At 39.6% G+C, this 27,979-nt stretch overlaps 1 protein-coding gene across 1 annotated transcript in view; it reads left to right on the forward strand.

Annotated features, from left to right (window-relative positions):
• Positions 1–27,979, forward strand: part of FHIP1A (FHF complex subunit HOOK interacting protein 1A) — a 245,077-nt gene that overhangs the window by 134,182 nt on the left and 82,916 nt on the right. The window contains exon 3 of the mRNA XM_049632271.1: positions 18,666–18,897. Within this exon, the coding sequence (XP_049488228.1) occupies positions 18,793–18,897 (105 nt within the window). The 5' untranslated portion in view covers positions 18,666–18,792. The remainder of the gene's footprint in view (positions 1–18,665; positions 18,898–27,979) is intronic.

Here is a 27,979-nt window from a genome sequence, read left to right on the forward strand (position 1 = left end):
ACTGAAGAATATGCCTACTATGAAAAGATCTGGAACTGTGGGGATGTGCATAAAAGAAGGAGGACCACGAACATATTCAGGCTTAGGGACAGAGTCTTCATCTCAATAACAGAAACTGTTTGCTGTTATTTTAGAGCCTAAATTTTGTTTCTCTGGTGGCCAGGTTCATGGCCAGAGGGAAACGCAGCGTCTCAGGCTACCACTGCGAAGACGTTCTTTTTGATCCCCACTTCATCGGATTCAGCAGCTCCAGCGACTCCTGCCTTGACACTTGTTCCCTTTGTTGGAAAGCTACACGGTGATTCTTCCTCTAGATGGTTCCTCTAGTTTTGATTGGAACGCATCATTGCTACTCAGAAACCAGGAGAAAATAATTGTGATGTGCTTCTGTGCAGTCGTGCCATTAATTGGCCTTATCTTGTCCCCTGCAGGGTTGTTGTAAAGCAATACAGGCCATCAGCTGCATTCTACCTTGTGTGACAAGTGGTGGAAGTATCTGCAGCGGTGGTACTGAAACTACATTGCAAAGAGGGTCTCTGGAGCAGGCCACGCACTCACAGAGAGCTCCGAGATCAGCTGGTCCATGTTCTTTGAACTTTCTTAAATGCTTTTTTTCCCCCAACAAAATCTTCTTTGGATATCTAGGTTATAAGTCTGAGAAAAGCAATGAATTGACGCCTGGGAGAGCCTTCATGGTCGTTATTTTTTGGATGTCTAAGCACTGATTCTTCCCGAAGCTCTTGGATTCTGCCAGGCACATGCTGAAAAAGAGCTAATCATACCAGCTCATTTGTATTGGTGCTTGCAACGAGAGAGACACTGTGGAGCACATACTTGTAGTGTCACATTTACTGTCCCTAGCAGCCCTATGATGTTGACATCATATGGTCCTCACTGTTTTACACATGACGTATTAGGCTTAGTGACCTTTAGTGACCTGCCTAAGGTCACATGACTAGAAAGTGATGGGAGTTGGCCTTGAACCTGGGTCTCCCTGACTTACCAGCCAGTGTCCTTAATTGCCAATCTAGTGGGACATCAGCACTAGATGTCAAAGGATGTTGTCATGACTTCGTGAGGTCACATCTGTGGTCACGATCAGGACCCAGTAATTTTGACCCCTGGTCCAGTGTTCTTTGTGCTGTACCATAGTGACAGCTGCTTTGGAACTATCAGAGTGATATTTCATAGATCAGCTAGTTTCCTAGGAGAACAGTTACCTTAAGCAAAACGTAGTGATGCATGTCCTTCTTTTCATAAAGCAAAAGAATAGTGTTTTTTTGAAAAGGAGATGAGCGTGTGTTGGAGGGGAGAAACCCCTTCCTCCTCTTACCTACCTTATTGTCTTGTCTGTAACCAGACAAGTCAAAAAATCTTTGAAAAGGGTTTATTTTTGAAAGAAAAAGTTAGTAGGTGGGTTAATTTATTTGTCTTGTTCTCCAGGTTGTTTGTATGTATGTATTTATTCATTTATAAATGTTTACTTTTGAGATGGAGTGAACATGCGGGGGGACAGCAGCAGAGAGAGAGGGGGACAGAGGATCTGAAGCGGGCTCTGTGCCGACAGCAGAGAACCTGATATGGGGCTTGAACTCTCGAATGCTGAGATCATGACCTGGCCCAAACCAAGAGTCAGGTGCTTAACCGACTGAGCTACCCAGTTGCCCTGATATTTATTTATTTTAAATGAACTCAAATCACCTACCAGTCTAACATGAGAGACAAATATTTTTTAAATGGTAACGTAAGCACATAGAGTAAAAGCTACTTTTGTGTTAATTCTTAAGACTGGTTAGGACTGAATATTGGGAAATATGGATTGAGTTTATTGAAGCAGCCTTAGTGTTGTTTTTTGTTGGTTTGCCTGCAAAGTTATGTTCTTTCTCTGTTTGAAGACTTCTAACATTTCAAAAAATTTTTGTTGTTCAAAGAAATAGGATTTTCTTTCTTTCAAAGTAATCTTTAATAGCTGTGGATATGTATGTGGCTTCTTGTGGTGACTGATAGTGCTTGTTGTAGGCCGTCTGGGATGCAGACTCTGAGATGGTTAGGTTAGGCTGTGTTCTTTGAATCAACACCTGTGGGGAGAGAAGGGAGCAGGACTAGGCAGAGAGAGATGATGGACTGCCACGAAGTCTCCACAAAGGCCTGGGCTGTCCTGAATTGGGGTGAGGTGGTCCCAGCGTTCCTTAGTCCAGGCATGGGTGTGGCTGCCTTCAAGGAGAAGGAGTAATATTGGGTAAAATGGCTGTCTTCAGCAGAGGGCAATTTCTAGAGAAAGCTGACAGCCAGGAACACTCGTAGCAGCTGGGAGAATAAATCTCTTGGCCCTGGAGGGGCTGTGTGGATGTCGCATTAGCCAGTACAGTGCCGTCAGCTCTTGAAATTCAGTAGAAGGGTAGCAGAAGGTGGAGAGGAGGTTATTAGATAATCTTTGTGTGGTGGATATGGGTTTAAGGTAAGTGGATAGTTGTAGAAGATGCAATCTGTTAACAAATCCAGTCTTACCCTGTGTGTGTGTGTGTGTGTGTGTGTGTGTGTGTGTGTGTGTGTGAAGAGAGTTTGAGGTATAGCCCCATAAAAATAGAGCCACTTTTTTTGGTATAGAATTTACCTAATTTATTGCGTGATTTATTCTAGTATTAAATTCCAAATCTGGCTAAGTCATGGATTTTTAAATTGCTCACACAGGAATGTGCTTGTATTATAATTATCTGAAGAAAAGCCTGGAACCATGCTGCATGGAGAAGATGAGCATGGCCTATAGAAATTTTATGTAACCAGGAGCCAGATTGCAGAATCTGATCCACAGGGGGGATTTAATATAAGGATTAATGACCTGAATTTTTATTTAAAATATTGCATGGTTTTATATTTCATTAACAATTTTACAAAACACATGTAGTTACATCTTAATTTGCTAATTTGAATTATATACAAAAAATTGCAGTAGATACACAACTAAACTTATGAGCCATTCCTCATATTGATCAGTATTTGCCATATGAAGAAATAAACACAAAAGTGTTTTGAGTCAGCATTTTGGGTAATTAATTCATCTTTCTTAAAAAAAATTTTTTTTTAATGTTTATTATTGAGAGAGAGAAAGAGAGAGAGAGAACAAACAGGAGGAACAGAGAGAGAGGGAGACACAGAATCCGAAGCCGGCTCCAGGCTCTGAGCTGTCAGCACAGAGTCTGATGCAGGGCTCGAACTCACAAACCACGAATTCATGACCTGGGCTGAAGTTGGACACTTAACTGCCTGAGCCATGCAGGCGCCCCCGTTTTGCTAATCTTTCTAACATGCATTAGAATTACAAACCAGTTGGATTTCATTTGCATAGCTACTCCTGGTATAAGCAGGGAAATGCAACAGCATATCCAGTATTCATTAAGACCTAGAATGTAAAGAATCATGTCGTATTTTTATCAACACACTTCTCATTTGGTCAGGTGAATTGCTGCCCTGTGTTACTCTCAGATACATTCCCGTACAAACATGGTATCAGTGAAAGAACCCCTCTTTGGTGAAGCCATTCCTACTCCCTTGCTTGACCACTGCTGCAATGGACTCCCCTTCTCTCTCACCAGTCTCCCAGCTTGTCCGGTCTCTTTGCCTCTGCTTGTTGTTAGCCTTGCGACCATTCATCTTTCCTTTAGCTTCAGTTCCTTCAACTATAAAATGGGTATGATAGCCCCTACCTCATTGAATGGTTGTGAAAATTACACAGACGGTTTAATGTGGTACCTAGCACAGGGTACACTGACTCTCATAAATGGCAGCCCTTACTTCTGGTTATTACTGTTACTTGCCCAGGTAAACCTCTCCCCGGTGTGAGTTCCTTATTCCCCGAGGCCTCAGACTAAATCTTATTTCCGTGCTCCACACTGTGCATCTTGGGCAGTTGGATGAGTGCTTTGTAAATCACCCATGAATAACATAAATTGTGATCCCTACCCCCAAGGAGACCAGAGTCTGGTTCCGAAATAACTAGAACACAAAGTAGAAAGTACATTGCCATAGGGAGATGTAATTAAGAGGTTTAGAGAAGAAAGAGATTAATAGGGTAAATTTAAGGCAGGCACTTAGTAGGTGTTCAGCATAATGTTTTTGATCCCGGCAGCCAGAGGTTTGGGGATGGTAGAAATTTTTGCAGGATTATGGTGGACATGTTATGTTTCTGCTTTGAATTCTACCCCCCTCAACTTGCAATGGCAGCTTGTTCTTTGAACTTTACATGTGACAGGGGTGGAGAGGGTGCTTCTTTTTTAGCCCAAGCAGGTGGAATTAGATCTGAGAGCATCTGTTAAACACATCCAGGTCCTTTTGACACTTTTGCTACCATTTACCGAATACATCTACCATTATTTACACTGCGTGTGCTGTTACACTGAGCACATGCTTATTTCGTATGCTTGGTTGCAGTGTGTAGAAAATATGAGCATTTTTTTTTATTTTTAAAAATTTTCATTATATTGTTATTCTGTTTAATGACTTTGAAAAGATTCTCCAGAGAGAGAGAGAGAGAGAGAGAGAGAGAGCGCGCGCGAGGAGAATTAATTATTTTTTAATCACATTTTTTGGCTAGCATGTTCTGCTTTGTGATCCTCCTCCCTTCTCCCCCCCCCCCCCCCCCCCCCCATCACATAAGCTAGATTTAAGGGAGAAATCACAGGAGGATCTATTCAGACAGTTACTTGTTTGATTCCCCCAGAGGCACTGGCTCTTAGATCTTCTACCAGTGTAGCTCTTCTGATCTTTTATTCTGTAAGGTGTTTGTGTCTCTGTATGATGGATGTTTCACTGACCCAAGTAAATGGAAGAAAATTTTCTCCAGCCTTTAAATGTATTGCTTTCCTTGTTCTTTCAAAAACACACTTTTCTTGGGTAAGAACATTTTAGAGGCATTTGGCATCAAATCAACAGAATTGTGGCCTTTAATGGAATTTGAAGCACTGAGAGGTGGTTTGATTGGTAAGAATCCATTTTTTGTTGTTGTTGTTCTGTTTCCTTCTCCTTGGCTACACCCCTTTCACACAATAAACAGCTCTCCTCCTCTTCCTCCCCTTATATTTTGAAACAAGAGTATCTGATTTCATTGAGTTTTGTACTTTGGCTTTTATTGTCACTTTCCTTTTTCCCTTGAAGGGGAGGAAAAACTCAACTTGTGTACAGAGTAAATTAAATTATGAGGAAAATAGTCCACGGAGTTAAACAAGATGAACTGAGGTTTTGTAACTGAATCTAAGCATTGCCATGATGTTGCAAATAGTCTAAACTATGATTCAGAAACATATTAGTCATTTTGATATACTGTTGATTTGGCTAATTACCCTGAAGGCTGGCTGGCAGACTGAATTGCCCAAGTCACCTAGTAATTTCGATCAAATCAACGAGTAATTATAGTTTTGTGCAGGCAACAAATATAGAATACTGATTATGTTAGACTAAAGAAGATGTTATTGTGATATAATCATATAAAATACTTAATTCTAGCATTATAGCAGTCCTTACCTTTTTTGCACTCAGTGCTTAAATTCTCAGCACATGACAGACAAAGATTGTGGCAACTTTTTGGAGAAAATCGTTTTATTCTCTCAATAAACCATACTTATAAGTACTTATATTTTAAACATACATTAATTATAATGAGCATGTGTTTGGAAACCCTTAGAACTAGATATGGTCAGGTTTAAAGCTCGAAATTCTCTTAGATTTCGCATAGAAAGAACCTAAAAATGAACAGTTTGTATGCTAGAGCCCAAAGTTTTTGCTACTAAGTTCACTATCAGTTCATTAGATCAATACTAATATTAGCACAATCAGGCCCACCTGAAATCCAGATTAAATTTGTTTGATTCCCATTCCGTTGTCCTCTTTTTTCTCACGTTGGGGAAATCCTTCTCCAGAGTATGGTGTTTATTACCGGATTTGTAACTGGCAATGTTTATATGCTATTTTCGTGGGCATAAATTTAAAATATTTTAGAAACAGAGCCATGTTTACTGAACAGAAAAAATCTGTCTTTAATTTTACTCCAGTTGTCTCTTGGATGGTTTACCTACATTCCTTTTCTATGAAAGCAGGAAATGTAACTTACTTGGAATTAGCACAGATTTGCTATGTAGCTAATGTTTGTGAGGCTCCTCCTTGTGAGTTATTCTGAAGCAAGCTCCTATGTTGTGTAGTAACTTCACCCACCTTATATGTCCTTGACCTACCACTCCCCCGCCCCCAAAAAATCAGAGAAAGAGAACAATAATTTCAAAGTTTCAGATATTTTGAGTTTGTTCTTGGGGAATTGTAGATGTGTTCCTGCTATCTTCTTGCTTGGTCCTAACTTCTACCTGCCTCTCCTGGTGTGAAATGTGTCATTGTGCTGAAAGCCATTCCTGCATTTGACCATACATGTTATGTTTGGTACAACTGACCCCAAATGCCTACTGCTTTCTTGGGATACTCTAGCCATTTTGCCAGCTTAATGAGACAAAGTATGTTGATTTCCAGCAAGGGCTTTGCTAAGGGGTGTCGGTAGTAATTTTGAGTGTTTGCATGTATTGCCTTAGGCATGGACATTAGAATCTACAGAGAAGCTGCAATTCCATTCCAGTGGTATTGAGTCAGATCATCAATCTTTGGTAATTCTGCAGGGTTTAGAATGTAAGCGAATTATTATGCATATGTATGTTAATATTATATAAAATTATCCTTCCACAAAAAGGAACTCTTTTGCTTCCATACCTACTTCACAGCTCCTTTGATTTTAGAAGTTAATTAGCTCTCAAGTGCAGGATGCTTTGAGGGGGAAGTAGGAACTCTTGTCTACTCTTTTTGCTCATCGTTTTCCACCTGAACACTAACTCCAGGGAGAAATAGTGCCAACTGCAACATTTATCTCAAGCAAAATTTAATTTAAAATACCGTCTTTGATTTTTCTTTTCTTGCTTTCACTTTCACTTTCTTTCCCCTCTGTACAGAAGACATTGATACACACATGTTAATTTAGTGGAGAAGAGTTTTAATTAAACAAGTATGGATAGCCTGAAACCATTCAAGTCTGTGCCAGTCACTGTAGAGGCAAGTGTAGATGAATTGAAGCAGAATATGGGAGAGCTGTGATCTACCCAGTTGCTTCTGGAGGCTTATAGATAAATTAATGCCTTCCTCCCCATGAGGACAGCCTCTCAGCAGGTCTGCTAGGGGGCTGGCAGCCATCCAGTCAATAAGCCACCCTTGCTGCAACAGTGGAATTGCTTAATACGAGTCGCTTCAGCTTTGCTTTTATTTCTTGGAAAGGCATCACAGTCAGCCTAAATTCTGGACCCCCCAAGCAGAAATTAGAGCCTCTATTACCCTTTGTTAATTGCAAATTACATATGGCTTTTGTACTGTAGCGTCTCTGAAAAGGCAGCAAGTAATGATTAGTGTTTCCATCTGTGTGCAGAACTAGATGTGTGTGTGTGTGTGCGTGCACCGTGTGTGCATCTCTGTGCGCAGGGAGAGTGAGAGAGCATGTACCTCTCATTGAGGGAAAGCACTGCTTTGTTTGGAGGTAACCGATCTCTTACCAAGTTCTATTTTCGACTTCCACAGGATGATGCTTGTGGCAAAATGGAGGCTTCAGTATAGTGAGATCTGCTGTTAATGAGTGTAATATTTTTAAATGACAAAGTTTAAGAAATGTATTTGTAGGTGCATAATATTCGGTTTTCAATGGCAAATGTTAGTTTGGAAGAATGGGGTTTGTACAGGTAGAAAAAAAATCCTATTAAAAAAGACAACATTTAAAAAGTTTTAGTGCAGGAAGCCTGGGTGGCTCAGTCAGTTAAGCGTCCGGCTTCGGCTCAGGTCATGATCTCGCGGTCCGTGAGTTCGAGCCCTGTGTCGGGCTCTGTGCTGACAGCTCAGAGCCTGGAGACTGTTTCAGATTCTGTGTCTGCCTCTCTCTCTGCCCCTCCCCTATTCACGCTCTGTCTCTCTCTGTCTCAAAAATAAATAAACGTTAAAAAAAATAAAAAGTTTTAGTGCATGGTGGTGAAATCGCTCAACTATAACTACAGTAAACTGTAATGCTGGACGATTTTTAAAATAAGAGAAATCTTCATAGTGAGCTGTGACTGATGTATTTTTTTTTGATTTTTTACTTTTACTTTGACGGATTTTGTTTTGTCTTAAAAAGAGGTCCTTAAAAAATTATTGAGAACCGTGGAGAACACAGGATTCCTCCAACGACATTTGGAGAACCAGTGATCTAGACTGACAAAAATTTTGGCAAGACATTAATTCTCTAAATTCCCAGAGCTATGAACCCCATAGGGAAAGGTAAACTACATAAATTTTAACTAAGTATTATTACACAATAATTTAAAAATAAGTATTAGAAAAGTGGTCCTTAACAGTAAGACTGCCACTCTTCTGAATTCTTTGCACTTTTTTTTAATGTTTATTTTTGAGACAGAGACAGAGCATGAGCAGGGGAGGGGCGTAGAGAGAGGTAGACACAGAATCCGAAACAGGATCCAGACTGTGAGCTGTCAGCACGGAGCCAGACACGGGGCTCGAACTCATGAACCGTGAGATCGTGACCTGAGCCAAAGTCAGACCCTTAACCGTCTGAGCCACCCAGGTGCCCTGAATTCTTTACACCTTCTTAACATTTTTTTTCCATCCGTATTTAGTCTGTTGGAAGCTAATAAGCCAGAACTCTAGATGTAGCTGTTTTCCCTTTGTGTGTCTTCTCTTGAATATTTTCTCAAACATCTTGTGGTCCTTATAATTGATTCAAACAGCATACTGTAGGGGCGCCTGGGTGGCTCAGTTGGTTGGATGTCGAACTCTTGATTTCAGCCTGGGTCATGATCCCAGGGTCGTGGGATTGATCCCTGCATTGGGCTCCGTGCTGAGCATGTAGCCTGCTGAGGAGTCTCTCTCTCTCTGTCTCTCTCTCTCTCTGCCCCTCTCCCCAACTTGGGCATGCTTGCTCCCCTCTCTCTAAAAAAACCAAACCAAACCAAAACCAAAACAAAACAAAACTGAAAACAAATGGCATATTCTATTAAGATTCTCTTTTATCCCTGTTCACACCACCAGGCGTTTTCTGCACAGGCACTTTTCCTTTCCTGTTGAGATGAAGAGACATCAGGTCTATTGGAATTGCTATACTAAGCTGGACTTGGGTACTGCTGTTTTGGATGTTCATTTGCTTTTATTTTATAAACTTTTTTTAAAGTTTATTTTTTTGAGGGAAAGAGCATGAGGGGGAATGGGTAAAGGGAGAGAAGGAGAGAGAGGGAGAGAGGGAGAGAGAATATTCCAAGCAGGCTCCATGCTGTCAGTGCAAAGCTTGATGTGGGGCTTAAACTCATGACCCATGAAATCGTGACCTGAGCCAAAATCAAGAGTGGGACACCGACTGAGCCACCCAGGTGCCCCTGCTTTTATTTTAAATTAAAAAATGTTTTCTCTAAGTAGTACATGACCATGGTACCAAATGCAAAAAGTGAAGAAAGGTACACAGTGAAAAAAGGTCTCCCTGCCTCCTCTGTCCCCAGCCACCTGATGTCCTTCTGCAGAGGTAGCCACTTGGCTAACCTTTTTGGGTATCTTCACAGATGGTCTGTGCATTTTCAGGCATATAGAGTAACACATTGCTTTTTTTCTTACACAAACGATGTATTTGTTGTGTATTTCTTACACAAACGTCTATTTGATGTTCTGTACATATACTGGCAGCCTTTCCGATATTGGTACATTCAGAGCTACCTACTTTAAAAAAAAAATTGTGACATAGTTTCCATTATATAGAAGTGCCCAACTGGGGCACCTGTCAGCTGTGCTGACAGCTCAGAGCCTGGAGCCTGCTTCGGATTCTGTGTCTCCCCTCTCTCCTCCCCTCCCATGCTCGTGCTCTGTCTCTCTCTGTCTCTCAATAATAAATAAACGTTAAAAAAAAAAAAAAAAAAAAAGAAGTGTCCACCTTATGTAACCAGACCACTGCTGGGGGATATTGAGGATCTTTCCAGTTGTTTACTATCTAAACAGTGCTACAAAGGCTATCACTGTAGTTAGAGAGGTGCTAGTGGTTAAGAGGACGTGTCTGGCTCAGATCCTAGGATATCTGCATGACTTTGATTAGGCCACTTCCTTTACCTCTCTGTAATTTCCTTACCTGTGAAAAAAGGGGAGTATAGCCCATGGGACTGTTGAGAAGATTTAGTGTTGTAATATATTTCAAATAGTCCTGGCACAGAGACATGCTCCGTGTATGACAACTCTTACTATTCAGTCTGCCATTTTGCAAGATGAAAGGGTCTTCATAGGATAAATGCACAGAAATAGTTTTGCTGATCAAATTTAATTTTGAAGACAATTGCCAAATCATTCCCTGTAGGTAGAAGACCAGTTGATGTTCTCACCTGAGGTGTGGGAGGTGAGCTCATTTTTAGTTCTCATAAATCGCCTCTGGATATGTGTGTAAATCTGTACCATGATTGTATGTTCCTGAGGCCCATTTAAGTAGTTGCTCAAGAGGGAAAGATTTCAAGTTAAAAACTTCTGACCCCTGAAATTTTTCAGTGCTTCTAGAAGATCTTACTTTTTTACTTTTATCATCATGACATCTTATCTTAATAATAAACTGATCATGGCAATAATAAATGTGTGAGTGGTAAGCTACTTTAAACCAGTAGGCTTTTATTATGTACTTCTAGAATTCTTTACCTACTCATAGATGAGAAAATGTAGTCTATTAAATCTTCATACCATTTGTTAGAGGGATTATTATATTTACATGTAAGGAAGCTTTACATAATTTTTTTGTAATGTTTATTCATTTTTGAGAGAGAGAGAGAGAGGGAGAGACAGAGCGTGAGCCGGAGAGGTGCAGAGAGAGAGGGAGACGCAGAATCTGAAGCAGGCTCCAGGCTCTGAGCTGTCAGCACAGAGCCTGACGCGGGGCTCTAACTCAGGAACTGTGAGATCATGACCTGAACCGAAGTCAGACGCTTTAACCGACTGAGCCACCCAGGCGCCCCCATAATTTTTATGTTCATAAAAAATGAGTGTAAAATTAGAACTTGATAGTGTTAGGTTACCGCATAAGCTACTAGTATTGCACCTGCTTGAAGGTAAGACAGCAGTCTCGATTAGCTCAAGCACCAGTGGTTTACTCCATTTCTGTCATGTTTAGAGTACACAAAAGGCACCCAACTCTGTGGCCCGTTTCGTAGACTGGTGAAGAAGAGTGCTTTGTCCTAATCAGCGTAGGATCATGTTCTCGGAGACGAGCAAATTGTTGACTTCTAAGCCTTTGCTAACTCTGTAATAAATGCTAATCACTTTGTACCTCTGATGCCTCACCTTGCAGTGTTTTGGGTAAGAGTGGAAGCGCTTAGCCAGCCATGAAATTGGTAGGACACCAAGGCCTGAACTGATTATTATTCAAGAGCGTGGTTACTCATGGGCTGGAACGAGCCCCACGCTGCTGCAGCAGAACTTTTAGTTACAATTAAAGTCACAAAAATTCTACAAGTCTCTCCAGTAATACCTTTAGTACTGGAACTGGCTGTTAGCCTCTGTTTTGGGACTCTTCATGGCTTTACCATGAATGCATCTTTAAAGTGGCTTTTAAACTTTTTTCAAACGGGAGCAATTCATTGACGCTTTTTTAGAATTGGCTGAAAACTGTAGCTGCCTCTCTTAAGAGAAGGATGCCCACAATTTATGAGATTCCTGGATATGCATGGGATTTTATTGGTACTTCACTCATTGGATTTAGTATGTCTTATGCCGTGCATGGATGAAGGACATTTTTTGAAAAGAGGGCTTTTCATGTTGTTATTTCAAAGGTAATCATCACATCACCTTGGTTCTACTATGGATTGCGTATCTGAAAATTTTCACTGAAAGCACTTGAAAAGCTGCTGGGAGGGAACTAATTTTGAATGATACAGCTATAAAGGTAGGTGTAGACTCAACAGCACAACTTCCCAAAGTACCTGCTTTTCCCTAGAAAGTGCCCAGAAAACGTGTTGGTCAAAAACTTTTTTTTCCAAGAACATTTCTTGAGAAGAACTTCATTAGTATGAGAAGGTCCTTAGATTCAGAGCGTTTACCCCAAATCTCTGTTTTAGAATATTACCCCATAGAAGTTGTTGGTTCATCTTGTTTCTGCATTTACCTCAGTTTTGTGGCATAAATCTTACCTGAGTTATCCTTTGATAGCTTTCAACAAAATAGTGGTGTGAAAAGGCAGTGCATACTACCAAAATTGTAGTGGTGAATTGGTTTGTTGGGGAGACTCCCCAAGAATGGTTTAGTTTTCATGTTTCAACAAATCAGTCCATGTGTGCAAGAAACTTTTCTGTTCAGTCACCAGCGAGCTGATGTCTCGACACTTCATATAATTTTAAAAAACTGTAATTTTTACGTTCTAAATCCTTGCCAGTAGTGGGTTAGTTTCTTAAATAGCCTTAAAAATTAAGTTCCCAAACAAATTTCAGGTATGAATATGAATATTTTAATTTTTCTTCTCCATTCTACTTATCAATCAGTCACATGGCACTTGGGTATGACCTCGGTGGTAGCCCGTTCTAGTGAAATTAAAATGTAAACCATGAAATTCTTTCAAGAAGTTATTGACAGTTTTCTGCAATCTAGTTACTATTTTGAAGTATGCATTTATCAAAGCCTGAAACTATTTGGAATCTACGTACTGAGAGAATTTTCCTTGTGCACACTCTTTTAATGGGCGGTTTACAACTTGGTAGGACAAAACAAGATTCTGCTTTACTGAATAATGGACAGTAATCAGTGAATGAGCCAGAGTCAAAAAACTATGGCAGGTTGAGGGAGGCTAAGGACAAGGTCCAGGAGACTCAGGGCCTATTGGATGCTTGCTTTATTTTCTACAGTCCAGCATTGCTATGTGATATGACAGCCAGAGAGAAAAGGAAACTGGGCCAGAGGATTACAGCACAGGGAGGATTTAGGTTTAATAGGATTTTATTAGGCTCTAAGTAGAGGTTGTCTGAGGTAGTTTAACCCAAAATGAATTCCCCCCCCCAACTGCTATTACTCATAATTGAGGGCACAGGTTTTCTCTCTCTTCAGGTGTTCCCAGTATTTGAAGAATCTTCACCCCTAGATGGAATTTTACATGATAAGCACATTTATAGTAATAGACTTTTTATGTATTTAGTAGCAGCCAATTCAGGGCATTCCAAAGTGCATTCTAAAACAATGAGTTTTTCTATTGGCAATTGCTTAGGAAAAAACCCAAACAAACTGAATTATATTAGAGATGGATGATTCCTGTGCTTTGGGTTCTTTTTTTTTTTTTTTTTAACGTTTTATTTATTTTTGAGACAGGGAGAGACAGAGCATGAACAGGGGAGGATCAGAGAGAGGGAGACACAGAATCTGAAACAGGCTCCAGGCTCTGAGCTGTCAGCACAGAGCCCGATGCGGGTCCTGAACTCACGGACCGCGAGATCATGACCTGAGCCGAAGTCGGCCGCTTAACCGACTGAGCCACCCAGGCACCCCTGCTTTGGGTTCTTTAAGTGAACTAGGCTTTAATTGTTGTTTGTTTGTTTGTTTAATATACCTCCTTTTCTTTTTTTTTTTCTTCCTTTTTCTTTTTTTCTTTTTTGAGAGAGAGAGTGTGTACATGCAAGCATGAGTTGGGGAGAGGGGTAGAGGGAGAGGAAGACAGAGGGAATCTTAAGCAGGCTCTATCAGCATAGAGCCCAAAGCGGGGCTCCATCCCATGATCCTGAGATCATGACCTGAGCTGAAATCAAGAGTTGCACACTCAACCGATTGAGCCACTCAGGCTCCCTGAAATATGCTTTTAATTGTTAAAAAGAGTACAGATAGAATCCATTTATAACTAGAAATCTTACAAAGATTTTTATATTATGGCCATTATTCTGCTTCTAAGCTATCTTCTTACCCCTCCCCCATTAGTAAAACAGTGGAATAAAGTACAGAAAATAATGACTTTTGAGCTGGGAGAGACCTAAGAAATAACCATATAATCCTAGTAACTCATCTAAATCAGGTTCCAAACCAAGAGCCCTGTTTTTTTACTCAAGGTCTCACAGCTGGTTAGAGTCCTGGAGCCATCTCCCAGTTCAGAGCTCGAGTCTCCAAGTGGTGACTTGACATTTTCTGACCTCCACACGTGGAAGACTGAACTAAAAACTCTTAGCCCTATCCTTTGTTACCACTTTAAATCCACCTAATCTCTCTAAGCATTTCCACAAGCCAACCAGAGAAATATGAGGAGGGAAGGAGAAATGGGAAGGAAGCCTGTCATGCCTTTCCATCAAGTTCAAGAGATTGCTTCTAATTTGGCGACTCACTGTGGAAAAACTCAGTGTGGCTTCTCTTTAAGTCTAGGCCTCTCCTACCTGTGTTCTTGACCTTGCCTTTCCTCTGCTCTTGTTGCTATATCAAAATCCTTAATATATATATATATATTAAGGATATATATATATATATACACACACACACACACACACACACATATATATAAATATGTATATAAATATACATATATATTTAAATTCTCTATGTTCATTGGTTCCTTCCCATTAGGCCTGCAAATATGATCATTTTTTCCTTAATAAAAATGTTCCCTTGGCCTTGTTTCCCCTTAAGGTGACCATCATTTCTTTTCCTTAAGGAATTTTTTATAATACATTATTAGAAGATATTATATTTAAATAGATAAAAGAAGGATGGTATGAGATCATACATCATTAAATGACAAAATGTTTACTTTGTAATTTCAGTCTTATAGTGAAAGAGGGGTATATGAAAATAGAGTCATTTGTTGTTCAGGGGAAAGTGATTTTCACACATTTATAGCTTTCCTCAGTATTAAACTTTTCAGAGGAGCCTGAAATTAGATAAGGATGTCTGTCTATTTGGGAATGAGGCTGAAGGAATTTTTGCAGTGGCAAGAGGTATAATCTAGTAACTAGAATCTAAGCCTTTATGATCTGATGGTATATTTTATAATTCTGTGATATGGAAGCATATGCATGTGCTTTTTTTCATAACCAAATAAACGATATAATGTACTTTCAAAAAAGAGCAAATAAGAATACATATAATTCTTATGTCAGTTATCTCTATCCCCAACAATGATTTAATAGCGTTTTTCTTTCCTTACTGATGAAAAATGTTTTTACATATAATATTAATGAGATATATAAACTTGACTGTTCAGTAATTTTGGAAATAATAAAGTCAGTTCTGTCTGCAGTATAGAATCTGTGCTGGCTTATCAGACGCTATACATGTATTTTGGTAGCTCCTCCCCCCCACCCCATGCCAAAAAACTCAACAAGCACACCACAAAACCACATGCAACCGCTGTCGGAAAGAGTCCTTTGGGTATTTTTCAGTGTTGGTGGTTCATTTGAAGAAAGAAAAAAGTCATTCTGAATGGTTTATAGAGCTGTCTCTCAGGCATGAAATTCGAGTTGAAGAGCGTGTGGGTATTTACAGGGAGAACAGGCTGAATATGTGGCCAGAGTGTTCCTCTAAACAGTCCCAGCACCTATAGGTCAGGCTACAGAGAGTAGAGGGCAAGAACGGGGAGAAAGGTCCAACAATGCCGTACTTATGACTTGAGCACATGTTCCGGTGGCTGCAGCCTCTTTTACCTGCTCCTGGCTTTTTGCTTAGTTTTGTCCTTCTCTGTTCTTCACTTGGGACTTTCAGCTGTGCTCTGAGAGTTAAATAAAAAGCCTGGAATGGAAAAAATGCAAAAGGGAAAAAAGTGAAGCCTGAGAACAGGCAGATGCAGGAATATATTGAAAACCTTGGCATTTGAGGAAATATGCCTTTATACATCTCTCATAAATATGGAGTCCTCTCTTTCAGTTTTCTATTGCCCTGGGGACACTCTAGTGCTTTAATACTCTAACATGGGAATGAGAGACAGACAGACAGACGGAGGAAATATCCAGCTTTCTTGTCTCGGATGTGTTGGAAGTATTTTCATTTATAGAATCTTCTGGCAGTTTCTCCTTCTTAAACATGGCTTGCTTGACTTGCCTGATACCTCCCCCCCCCCTTGTGCTCCCAAGCTTACCCATTATTGTGGTTTCTGTATTTATGACACATTTAGAATCTTCTGTATTTATGACACATTTAGCCTTAAAAATATGATTGGTTAAGCATCGTCCAAGCGAGATGCACTTTTCTTAGAGAAGATACAGCCTCCTTTGGGAATAGGGCCAGGGATTAAAGCCAGGAGAAAGGAGAATATAGATTTCTAGAAAGAACAGTGGACTGGGAATCAAGAGACTTACCTTTGATTTCCATCAAAACTAACCTGTGGGGCACCTGGGTGACTCAGTGAGTTGACCGTTTGACTCTTGATTTTGGCTCAGGTCATGATCCCAGGGTTGTGGGATTGAGCGCTGAGTCGGGCTCAGTCCCAGAGTGGAGCCTACTTAGGATTCTTTCTCTGCCCCTCTCCCCTGGCTTGCACACCCACTGTCTCTCTCTCTCTCTCTCTCTCAAATAAAGTAAAATAAAATTAAAACAACAAAAGAAACTAATTCGTGATTTATGACTTTAGCTAAGATATTTATCTTGTCTATAATGCAGTCTCACTGTCTGAAAAGAGTGCGTGTGCAGCCCCTCTGAGAACAAACCTAACAGACCTTAGAGAGCATGTTTCTAATTTTGATTTAGAAGCAGTTGGCATGTTGAATGTTCCCTTCTTATGTCAGAAGAAGAATCTGGGGATCCTGGGGCTGGGAGGAGTCTCAAGGAGTCTTGTACTTTTTGAACCTCTGGGATGAACTGAAACACTCTGATTTTCCTCATTATTTTCATTATAGCATCTGAATAAGAGACATTGTCACAGAAATATTATGTTTAAGACAAGGGAGTTAAGTCAGAACTTGTTTTTATCTCTTATCACGTAAAGCAGGGCCACATACTGAAATGTTACCTAATAAGGGCCAGTCCAGTAACCAAGAGTGAGGTGATGACGCTGGCTGTCAGATTCTAGGGAGTGGTGGGGACCGTGGGAACGGGAAATGTATACCCTGTGTGCGTGGGGAGGCCATTCCTGGTGTTTAAGACACCACATGGGCCTGTCAAAACATGCCTCTTAGTGGCAAAGAGCTATTGTTGGCAGTGGGCAATGTCTTATTGAAAACAATAGATTTGTATTGTTAGGAATTAAGAATTACATGTTGGAAAATTCACCAATTTGAGTAATAAAATATAGTCCTAGACGATACACATGAGCTGTTTCCCTCAGGTATGTAATTTGTGTGATCTTTCTTCAAAGAGGCTGTCCTCTTTCTACATACTTTAATCTCCTTCCATTCTCCTTAAAAAATGTTTTCTTTCCTCAAGAATTATCACATCTAGCAAGTTTTCTGTTCTTACATTCTAACATTTTTTCCCCCAGATATGAATGTTGAATGGTTAGCCTTCTACCCCCAACAGATGTCCTTGTTTTGAATATTCCTTAACTATGTTCTAGTTAATTTCACTCCCTGCAAAGAACTTGAGCCATAAGTCTAACCTGAATCCTCACATTAAGCCCCCTTTCTCACACTTTATTGTTAGTGGGCGGAAGAGTTGTCCAGTATGATACCCTTCATATTACTCAGTTGAAAATAGTTGGGGTTTTTTTTGGCACTGCAAGTCTGGAAATTTTATCATGGATTTTGTTTCCCGGTGCTCTAATAATTACCGTGTAATCACTTTGAACTCTCTCCAGTTTGTACGCTTAAAAAAAAAAAAAAAAAAAAAGGATTTTGAACTGTACCCAGTCCTTTGGATGGGCTGACCACAATGATAAGACAATACCACTGTCTTACCACTTTTGTCTGAGAGTTAGCAACACGCAACTGGCTCATATTTACTATACACTCTGTGACCTCAATATCTTTTTTCTCCCTACTGGCTCTGTTGTAGTCATACTTTCTTCATATTTTATCCACATAATTCATTTTTCATTTGTAAGTGTGCTATCTTGTACTCACACCGAGTAAGCACTATCTTGTTTTTGATGGATCATTTCTATCTGTGATTTGTCAAGGTTACTTGGAATTCTATTATTTTTCAGAAAAGCTAGAAACCTTAACTTGGTTTGTAGCTATGAAATGACTGAGAATGCTTTAAATTCCATTATGACAGCCATTGATTAAAAAAAAATTCAATCATAATGGACCCAGGAGTCTGGGTGCTGTTTTATAACTACCCCAAGTGGCATCAAGCCATTTATTTCTGTCGCCGTTAACTAATGGTTTTCCTGTTTCTGGATGTTTTTAAACTCCACGGACATTGTTATCATAATCTCTTGCTTGATTATAGACACTAGATTTGAATGATTAGAATTACAATCTAGGGGACTGTGGTTGGTGGTAGTGGAGAAAATAAAGCCGATAATTGTTTAATTCGTGAACGTAGCTTTGGTAGTAGCATCATTATTTTATATTTTTAGTAGCAAGGTAAGAGAAAATAGGGGAACCTGTAGATAGAGTAGTAATGTCTCTTTCGTGGATGTTTTGTTCTGCGTTGAACTTTGAGAATGTCTATGCTTGGATTTAAATTTAATAGCCAGTGTCCTATTAAATATATGAACATAACGAGATGTGTTTTTGTTATTGTCATTACAGGTTTCAGAAGATAACAATGAAATGTGAAGAAGTTACATTTCTTACGTGATACTTGAAAGTTAGTGACTGCTTGCCAAATTTTCTGGAAAATTAAATATGACTTAGAAGCATTGATGTATGAAGGTTTATGATGTCATCGGTTGCGACAGAAAGTAAACTCCAGCAGACTGTGAGCCTGCAGGGAGTTGACCCAGAAACATGCATGATTGTATTTAAAAACCACTGGGCACAGGTAATGTATGAGTTCCACTTCCTCTGCTGGCCTAGGTAGCCCTCAAGGTCTCCATCACATTGAACCAGGATTGCCTACCTCTGTGGCACTAACTAAGGCTTCCAGAAGTATAGGGCACGGAAACCCTTTCAGGTGGAAGGGAAAGCAACTTTTTTTTTTTTTCTTTCCTAGAATAGGGATCTGGTTAAAAACCATGGTTGCCATAAAAGCAATTAGGGAACATATATGTTCCTCAGATATTTTTAGAAGAACAGCAATTGGCCTTAAAGTGACTTTTGCATCACTTTGCAGTAGACTTGACCTTGTTTACAAATTCTCTTTCCCTCCTCCCTGATGATTTCCATTTAGTCCTCACATTCCAATAGCACTAAAATACACATTTATGAAATACCTACCAAGTGCTGTGCTGAGTACTTCAAAAGCTTTAAGCTTTATGTCATTTAATCTTCTCCGCAAACCCACAAGGCAGTTAATATTAGCTTCCTCATTTTACAGATGAGGGAATGGAAAATTAGCGATGTTAAACGACTTGCTTGAGGTTATACAAATAGCGAGTTTGCAAGCAAGTGCATAGACCTTGGTCCCTTGACTCGTGTATTTGACCTCTGTGCTTCTACCATTTTTTGGGCTGGTGGTCCCTGTATAATTTAACAAAAGAAGGTGCCTGGCAGTACCTGAATTCATTAGAAAGCTGTTTATAAAAGTTTTCTTGATTATTCGTTTTGACTTCTCTGTAACTCTGATCTGCTCATAGAGATAATTAAGGGTTGAGTGTTCAGAAAATTTATCAGCTCACCACCTTTCCTCAGGGAGTTTGTAAGTAGTAAAATAAATAAAATTGGCCTTCTTTACTACTTGTCCAACATTACACTCCCTAGGTGAGCTGGTAAGTGGCTATTTATGTGACAGTTTTTTAATGACTACCCAGTTCCTTCCTGTGGCCGGACACAGCACAGGGGTTAAAGCACTGAGCCTGCAAATCACAACAATTATAGGGGACACAGTTTAGATCAAAAACAAAATCGATTCTACTTCTGGGTCATTTGCACTTTGTAGCTTCTTGTCATTCATAGAAAGCTTCCAAGATTTTTTATGCATTTCCCATTCTCTGACTTTTTACAATTAGAATCATAATGGATTTGCTCTGGATTTTAAGGGCATGTCTGCTTTAGCAAAGGGAGGAAAGTAATTCAGGAGTTTTCCAGATAATTAGAGTAGTTGTCTTTGACTTTGCACTTTTATAAGTATTTTAATGTGCCAGCTCCAAAGTGGGTTTGTGAACCAAGGGGATGTGGCTGTTAGCCCATTGGGTGTGGGAAGAATATTTTAGAAAACCTATTTTTATCTTTATCTTTAATTTAAGTTAATTTTATTTTTTTGAGAGAGGGCAGAGGCGGGGCAGAGGGAGAGGGAGAGAGAATCTTAAGCAGTCTCCATGCCCAGCCCAGAGCCTGACGTGGGGCTTGAACTCACAAACCCATGAAATCATGACCTGAGCCGAAGTCAGACACTTAACTGACTTAGCCACCCAGGCACCCCAATTAGATGTTTTATATTAAAAGTACTTTCAGCCTCAGTCATTTCACTTGGCTGAAGAACTCCCATCATTCTAGTATGTATTCTTGGCTCTGAGCCCATTTTGTTTATTTGTGTAAAAATACTTTTGATTGTAATTGTTCTTGGTGGAGTATCTGTGATGTGGTCCATTTAATATCCATTTATACAGACATGATATATCAACCTCTTGATTTTATGTGGATGGATCATTTGCCCTGTCAAATTCCGTCCTGGGCAAGCTTTCTCCAAAGCTGTTGGAGTGCTGTTAGAGAGTCTTAATTCATGAATTTGTAAATACTCTTTCACACTAGTGAAGGAGTAAATTAGTGGTCCCAGAATCATATTACTCATTTCCCTATTTTATATGAATGACTTCAGCATTATCAGACATTTTGGGTTATCTGAAACATAGTACCCTTTGTTTAGTGCAGAAAATATATTTTTTCTTTTCAAAATTTTAAATGTTTATTTATTTAGAGAGAGAGTGAGGGTCAGAGAGAGAGGGAGAGAGAGAGAGAATCCCAAGGAGGCTTCATGCTGTCAGTACAGAGCACGATGGGGGATCATGACCTGAGCTGAAATCAAGAGCTGGATGTTTAACCAACTGAGCCACCTAGGAGCCCCTCTTTTCAAGTTTTTACTTAAATTCTAGTTAGTTAACATATATTGCAATATTGGTGTCAGAAGTAGAATTCAGTGATTCATCACTTACATAACAACACCCAGTGCTCATCACAAGTGCCCTCCTTAGTACCCATCACCCATGTAGCCCAAGCCCCACCCACATCCCTCCATCAACTCCCAGTTTGTTCTCGATAGTTAAGAGTCTCTTATGGTTTGTTTTCCTCTCTTTCTTTTCCCCTCCTCCCATATGTTCATCTGTTTTGTTTCTTAAATTCTAATATGAGTAAAGTCATATGGTATTTGTCTTTCTCTGACTGACTTATTTCATTTAGCATAATATACTCTAGCTCCATCCACTTCGTGGCAAATGGCAGGACTTCATTCTTTTTTTTTTTTTTATCTGATGGCTGAGTAATATTCCATTGTATCTATATATGCCATATCTTCTTTATCCTAGTGCAGCAGAATATTGAGTTGAGAGTAAGGATAACTTTGTCAGAGGGAATGGTGTTTAGTTATTAAATACTTGCTTTTATAAAGTGGAGACACGCTTTGTTTTATTGTTGTTTCAACCATTTCTTTAACTTTCTTACCTCTTTAGCCTTGACTTTTCCTTTTAAATAAACCTGCAAAGTGCCCACAGTGTCTATTTACTTCCAAGAAAGGCTCTTGAGGACCTTTCTGTTGCATTTCTTCACGTTGAAGAAATGCATGTGAATGTCAACACAATTATTGTTAAATGGAGATTTACCAAGCCCAAACTGCGGATACATTGGTATAGGGGGCACAGGTGGACATGGGAATGTGTAAGCCTTGGTCTGAGCTTTTAAAGAATGTATATGCTGGGATACCTGGGTGGCTCAGTCGGTTGAGTCCGACTTCAGCTCAGGTCATGATGTTGTGGTTCACGAATTCGAGCCCCACATAGGGCTCTGTGCTGACAGCTCGAAGCCTGGAGCCTGCTTCAGATTCTGTGTCTCCGTCTCTCTTTGCCCCTCACCCCTCATACTCTGTCTCTCTGTGTCTCTCAAAAATAAATAAATGTTTAAAAAATTTTTTTAAAATAAAGAATGTATATGCTAATTTGGATGACAAGGTGAGATACATGATTAGAAAATGAATAATATTACTACAGGAATTAAATCAAAGGAAGGGACTATTATGGGTGAAAGTGGCTTGGGAAATGGAGGAAGTGAGATTTTTGCTAGCTTGACTATAGGAAAGGAAAGTTTTCTTGACAAAGGAAAACAATGTTTTGGAGAAGATGTTGGGAAGAAATGTTCAGCTTTGGCTTTTCTTGGTGATAAAAAAAAAAGTGAGGAAGTTAGGGCAAAGTGGAGGTGCAAGGCTAACTCAGGTAAGGAATGAGAGATTCAGTTGATAGGAATAAATGAGACTCATTTCAGAGTTTTGTACATTAGTACTTTGTTGTGAGTTGTGCAGTGTGGAGGTACATGTGGAAGGGTTGCAGAGGATTGGGAAGTGAGCTAAAGCCTGACATAATCTCCTGTGACTAGTGTGACAGCAGCCCCTGGGGTCCCCTGAGGCCACCCGAGGAACCTGTAAGGCTGGTAAGAAATGTGGCATAGTCAGAACTGGGTGACAACATTGTATTTACTGAAGTGCCCCAGCAGCTGGCAAGCATAATACTTTTTATCTGTTAAATTAGGGAAAATGAAGTCAATAGACGTCTGTGGTATCCAGAGTTCTTCTGTTTGTTAGGATACTTGAGTACAAATTCAGCCTAATTAACATGTATTTGGCAGTTTCTGTTCCAGGCCTTGAGTTACAAAGCAAACTCTGATGGAGGAGGCTATCCGCTTGCCCACCTACACGTTGCAGTCTGTCAGGGACAGCTTGTCACACAACCAGCCATCATCCACGGCAGTCTGTGATTCAGGAAGGTTGCCAGTGGAGAGATCTTGAGTGGCCCAGTTGTGCACTTGAGTTTCCAAACTGTTCCCTGGGCCCAGTGATGTCATGACATCCCCAGAATAGTTCTTTAGGGGACATTCGGCAGGTGACATTGCTGACAGTGAATCCAGGCCATAGGAAGCAGCCTCTGGCTTGTACTTTCTCTCACTTTCTGAGACGCCGTCTTGCACTGTCATGTTGCCAGAGCAGTGACTCTAAAACCCAGATTTGCCCGTGTCAGTTTTCTAGTTGGACATTTCAGTGGCATCCGGGCACCTACAGGCTAGCACGTCACACAGGGCCTTTATGGTCTGGCCTCATTTCACTCCCTGTCTCTGATTTATTCTCTAGAAATGGGAAATTACTTGGAGTTCCTAGCCAACCCCACTCCTAGGCAGTGGCCTTCACGCTATTTCACGCTTCTCTGCTTTAGGCATTTCCTCCTCTTCCTGCCTGGAATACCCCTCCCCCTGGTCAAATGCCTCTCCTTCTTAAAGACTCTTTTGGGACATCAGTTTTTCTAGGAAACCTTCTCTGCTCTCTTTTATGCTTCCACTCAGTGCTGCAGCAGCATCCTGAGTGTTCTTTCTCTGTTATACCAGCCACATTTTATTAAGATTATGTGTGCAGTAGCTTCCTTCCACCCTCATTTCAAGCTCTTCATGATCAGAGACCATTTATAGTTGACCTACATCTCCAAGTGCCAAGAATAGCGTAGCCCCATTGTTGTAGATATTCAACAAATTGTTGAACTGCGAGATAGAAACATTGTATGAAGTACAACTTTAGAAGAGCTAGGTGACTTAGAAAACAGCTTTGAACATACGTTAGTGTTAAAACATTCCATAATTTTGTAGGAAGGTCTTTGGACTTCTATTTAATGATCTGTGATTTGGAGGACTGTGTGTGTGTGTTTAGTTTTTATAGTAGTCTGGAAGAACGATTTATAGTCGAGTAGACTATTGTTTTTATCTCTTGCCTTTACTTCTGTGCTTCTTCTGAATGGAAGAGAGAACAGGATGTAAGAAGCATTGGTCCACCAGATAATAAACTGTTCAACTATTTTGCCATGTGAATTAACCCACCCATACACCAGTTTTTCGTAATGGCACAGCTGTACCGTGAAGCTTCATGGGCCTTGCTCTATTCATTCTCTGTCCTCTCCTTTTGAGCCTTGAATCAGTATTGGTTATATACCCAATGGTGTCTGCACTTAGAGCTAGGAGAACAGAAGTGATGGGTTAAAAATAAAATCAATTGGAAATGCACATTTCTGTGTGCTTCTGGTTAGTCAATAGCCCAAAGCTTCTCCTTACCACCCCTCAGCCTCCAAAAATAAGCGGTTATACAATTTTTGAGCCAAGAAAATTTCAGAGCTCAGATAGAATAATGGCAATGGATGAAGAAAAGCTAGTGAGTCTAGTAGCCTTTCTCTTCTTGGTGAGGGTGGGGATGGGAAAAATTAGATTAGTTAATTAAGTCAAATGTCTTCCCACAATAATGCAAAGTAGATGATATGGTTTAAGTATAGTATCTTATGTAGAGCTCCAAGGGGCCTGATCCTAGTAAAGAAGTATAGAGGACTTATAAATGGATTTGAGATGTGTCTGTTCCCTGTGAAACTGATTCTCTTGTTCCATTCATCTTCATTCTTTTGGTCTATGCCTTGTCATGGACGAAATGACAAAAATTAGTCTTTGAGAGATGAAAAGTTGGGAAGTATTAGAGAATCTCATCTTAATATCTTAGTCAAATGATGTTTGTTAATATTTTAAAAATTTATATCTCTTAGCTTCTCAAATAGCTCTGAACTTGACAGTAGAAAGTGAAGCAGAACAGAAGCTTTGTTTCTTTAGAGGGCTGAGGCATTAACTTATGCTCCTAGTGGACTTTAAAGTGGTCGAACATGTGGAAATATCAACAATGCACCCACTGTATGATCAGTGATAAGTCTGTTTTTTACCATGGAATATTATTACATAGATCATTATTCTTAAATCCTTTCCCTAAAACCTAAATTTAACAAACATACCTAAATGAAGGTTTTATTATGTTATTTTATTTATTGATATTTCTACCATGTTTCTTTATTATGGTAGTGCTAGACCATCTTTGGTCCCAAGGAGGTATGATGTGTAGATATAGCTCCTGCTTTTACCCTGTTCAATCGCAGATTTAGATATGCCTCTGGAGACTGGGACTGGAGCTGACCTGAACCAAATTGTACAAGCACAGATATATTACTAGGCTGTTAATCTTAATACAAAAAGAAATGACTCAGTAGATGTCTCCCATGGCAATAGGTGTGCCAGGAATACCCCAGATTGAAAGACATGGCTTTTAAGTAATGATCAAGGACTGGATGGAAACTTAGTTTTGTTGTAGTTATTTGGTACATTAAGTGGAATTTGGCTTAAGATCGCAAAAGCCTGGCCTTCTTCTGTGTGATGGAAAATGTTGCTTAGTAACTTGGTTTTTTCCACGATGTCACTTTAATTAGCATTCCAAAGGATTTGGAAGTATGGGTTATACTCATGTGACTTTCTTGAAATAACTAGGCTCTAACCAAAGTAGCATAAGTAATCATCTCTTAACATATGCGTGTATATAAGACATAAAACAATATTAAGATGTAGTCAAAGCTAATCTGACAGATAAACACTTGTGTTTACCATGAAGAATAATCATTTGTTAGCTAGAGGAGTGATTATGTGGATCTTTCATTTTGACAGCATTTGAGATGCCTATTTTAGAATTTGTGAATATTTTTAATCCAGGCCTATTATTGCTGACTGATGGGGACCATCATTAGGAGTAGCTGATATCCTTAATAAAAGAAAAATGCTATTTATTCATCTCCTTTACCCCTAATAACCTTTATATTTATAGAGCAAATGACTTTGAAGTTAGGTTAAAATTTAAGCGTATTTGTCAGATGATAATTTGTATACGATTGTTCATACTATTGATTTTTTGTACATTTGTGATAATTTACATGTGGCTCTATTTGTGATCCAGGCTATGATTCACACATATATGTATCAGCTTATATTTTTTAAAGTTTGTAGACCAACAGATGCCTAGCCATGATCAGCAAAACATTTACAGTGCTATTTCCGATCTTAGCTGCCTTACTTAATGAGCTGGGGCTGTAGCAGGGGTTGATTGCTTTATTAAATGGCATTTTTAGCCGAAAGAAGTGAACTTGTTTAGTAAAGGAAATATTTGCACAGCATATTTTGCTTGCGTTCATTCTCTTCCCATCTCTAGGTCCCTCCAGCTCCCCTAATGGTGTTTTTTTCCGGGACCTGAATCCCCGAGACTGAGTATACAGCTGAGAAGCCAACTTAGCAGAGTTGTGAGCATAAGATAGAGGATACTCAGGGGAATGTGCTAGGCCTGGGGAAGCCACCAGGAGCAGCAAAGATCGTGGATCTATAGGACTGGAAGCTCAGAGTAGATAAATGGATGAAAGTAGGCAGCAGGCAGAAGTCAGGACACAGGAGTACTGGTTTGGTGGAAGTGATGTGAGAAGACAGCACTAAAGGAAAAAATAAGGAAAAGTCCAGGTCACGTGAGAAAGCATCTACAGAAGCTGAGAGAACTGTGACACCATCTGGGCAGTGAACTTGAGGCATCAGTTCTTTGGCATTTCAACGCATGTTCTGCTGTAGCCAAGAAGCTTCTTAAGACATTCCCTGTCAGGTTAGGAACCAGGCCCTGGGTATGGGCCCTTAGAGACCACTCTTAAAAGCAGTTCATGGGTGTGTCTGCCAGGAAGGGAAAGGGAGGTGGCCTGGGAGGGTCCTGACACCTAAGAAGAGAGGTTAAGGACATGTGTCAACACAGGCATAATTAACGCTTTGCTGAGCACTGTATATTCCATGACTCACAGGCCTTGGTGTAACACACCCTTTTCCAGGCAGTAAAACCACCCGGCCAGGGCCGGGAATGAGTAAGGGCTCTTTAACATGTCTGCTACATTACAGATAGATGATCAACAAACCTTCAGTCTCCATGGGTTACCATAGCTCTGTTCTCGAGTTTCTCTGCCCATTAACCAGTGTAGAGGAGCTTATACTATAAAGAGGGTAAAGATGCTTCAATTTAAAAGTGGCTAAGTAGTTTGTCTTCTGTATAAAAAACTCAGTTCTCTTTTCTAAGCTTTTTCACAGCAAAAAAAGTAAGTCTGTTTGCAAAGGAATACAGTGGAATAAATAATATGTGATGGTTAATTTATGAGAAAAATGTGCTTCATGACTATGTAAATAGTTCTGCTATATATTACTTATATATATTTAGATGTGTAACATATACTTACTTACATGCATGCATATAGTATAAATACATATACACGTGTATAAATTTATATTGCTTAGGAATTTCTGAGAATTAGGAGATTTTCAATTATTAATTGCTTTTAACTCAGTGTTTTGGTTTTTCTTTTTTTAAAGTTTAATTTTTGAGAAAGAATGAGCAGGGTTGGGGCAGAGAGAGAGGGGAACAGAGGATCTGAAGCAGGCTCTGTGCTGACAACAGAGAGCCTGATGTGGGGTTCAAACCCACAAACTGAGACCATGACCTTAGCCAAAGTCAGATGCTTAACTGACTGAGCCACCCAGGTGCTCCAGTGTTTTGGTTTTTTAAAAAAGAGATTAGTGCAAAATTACTTTGTCTACTTTTATTTTTATTTATATTATGAAATTAGATCAATTTATAGGGGAGAAGAAGTAATTAACCTTAAAATTCCATTTATATCTTTTCAGACTCACTTATGATCCTGTGTCTTTTGTCAATATATTTAGTTTTTAACTTAAATTATTTCATATATACATTTGCATGCAATGATATGTTTCAGTTAGTGTTTATTTTTAATAATTTTATTGTATGGTGATGTAACATTTCGATTATAATTCTCTTATTGTTGACTGGGTCAATAATATTTTTATTTTTCATTATTGAAAATATCATTGGCGTGAACATTTCT

Source organism: Panthera uncia, chromosome B1 (genome assembly GCF_023721935.1).
Source record: "Panthera uncia isolate 11264 chromosome B1, Puncia_PCG_1.0, whole genome shotgun sequence".
In the NCBI taxonomy this organism is placed as follows: domain Eukaryota; kingdom Metazoa; phylum Chordata; class Mammalia; order Carnivora; family Felidae; genus Panthera; species Panthera uncia.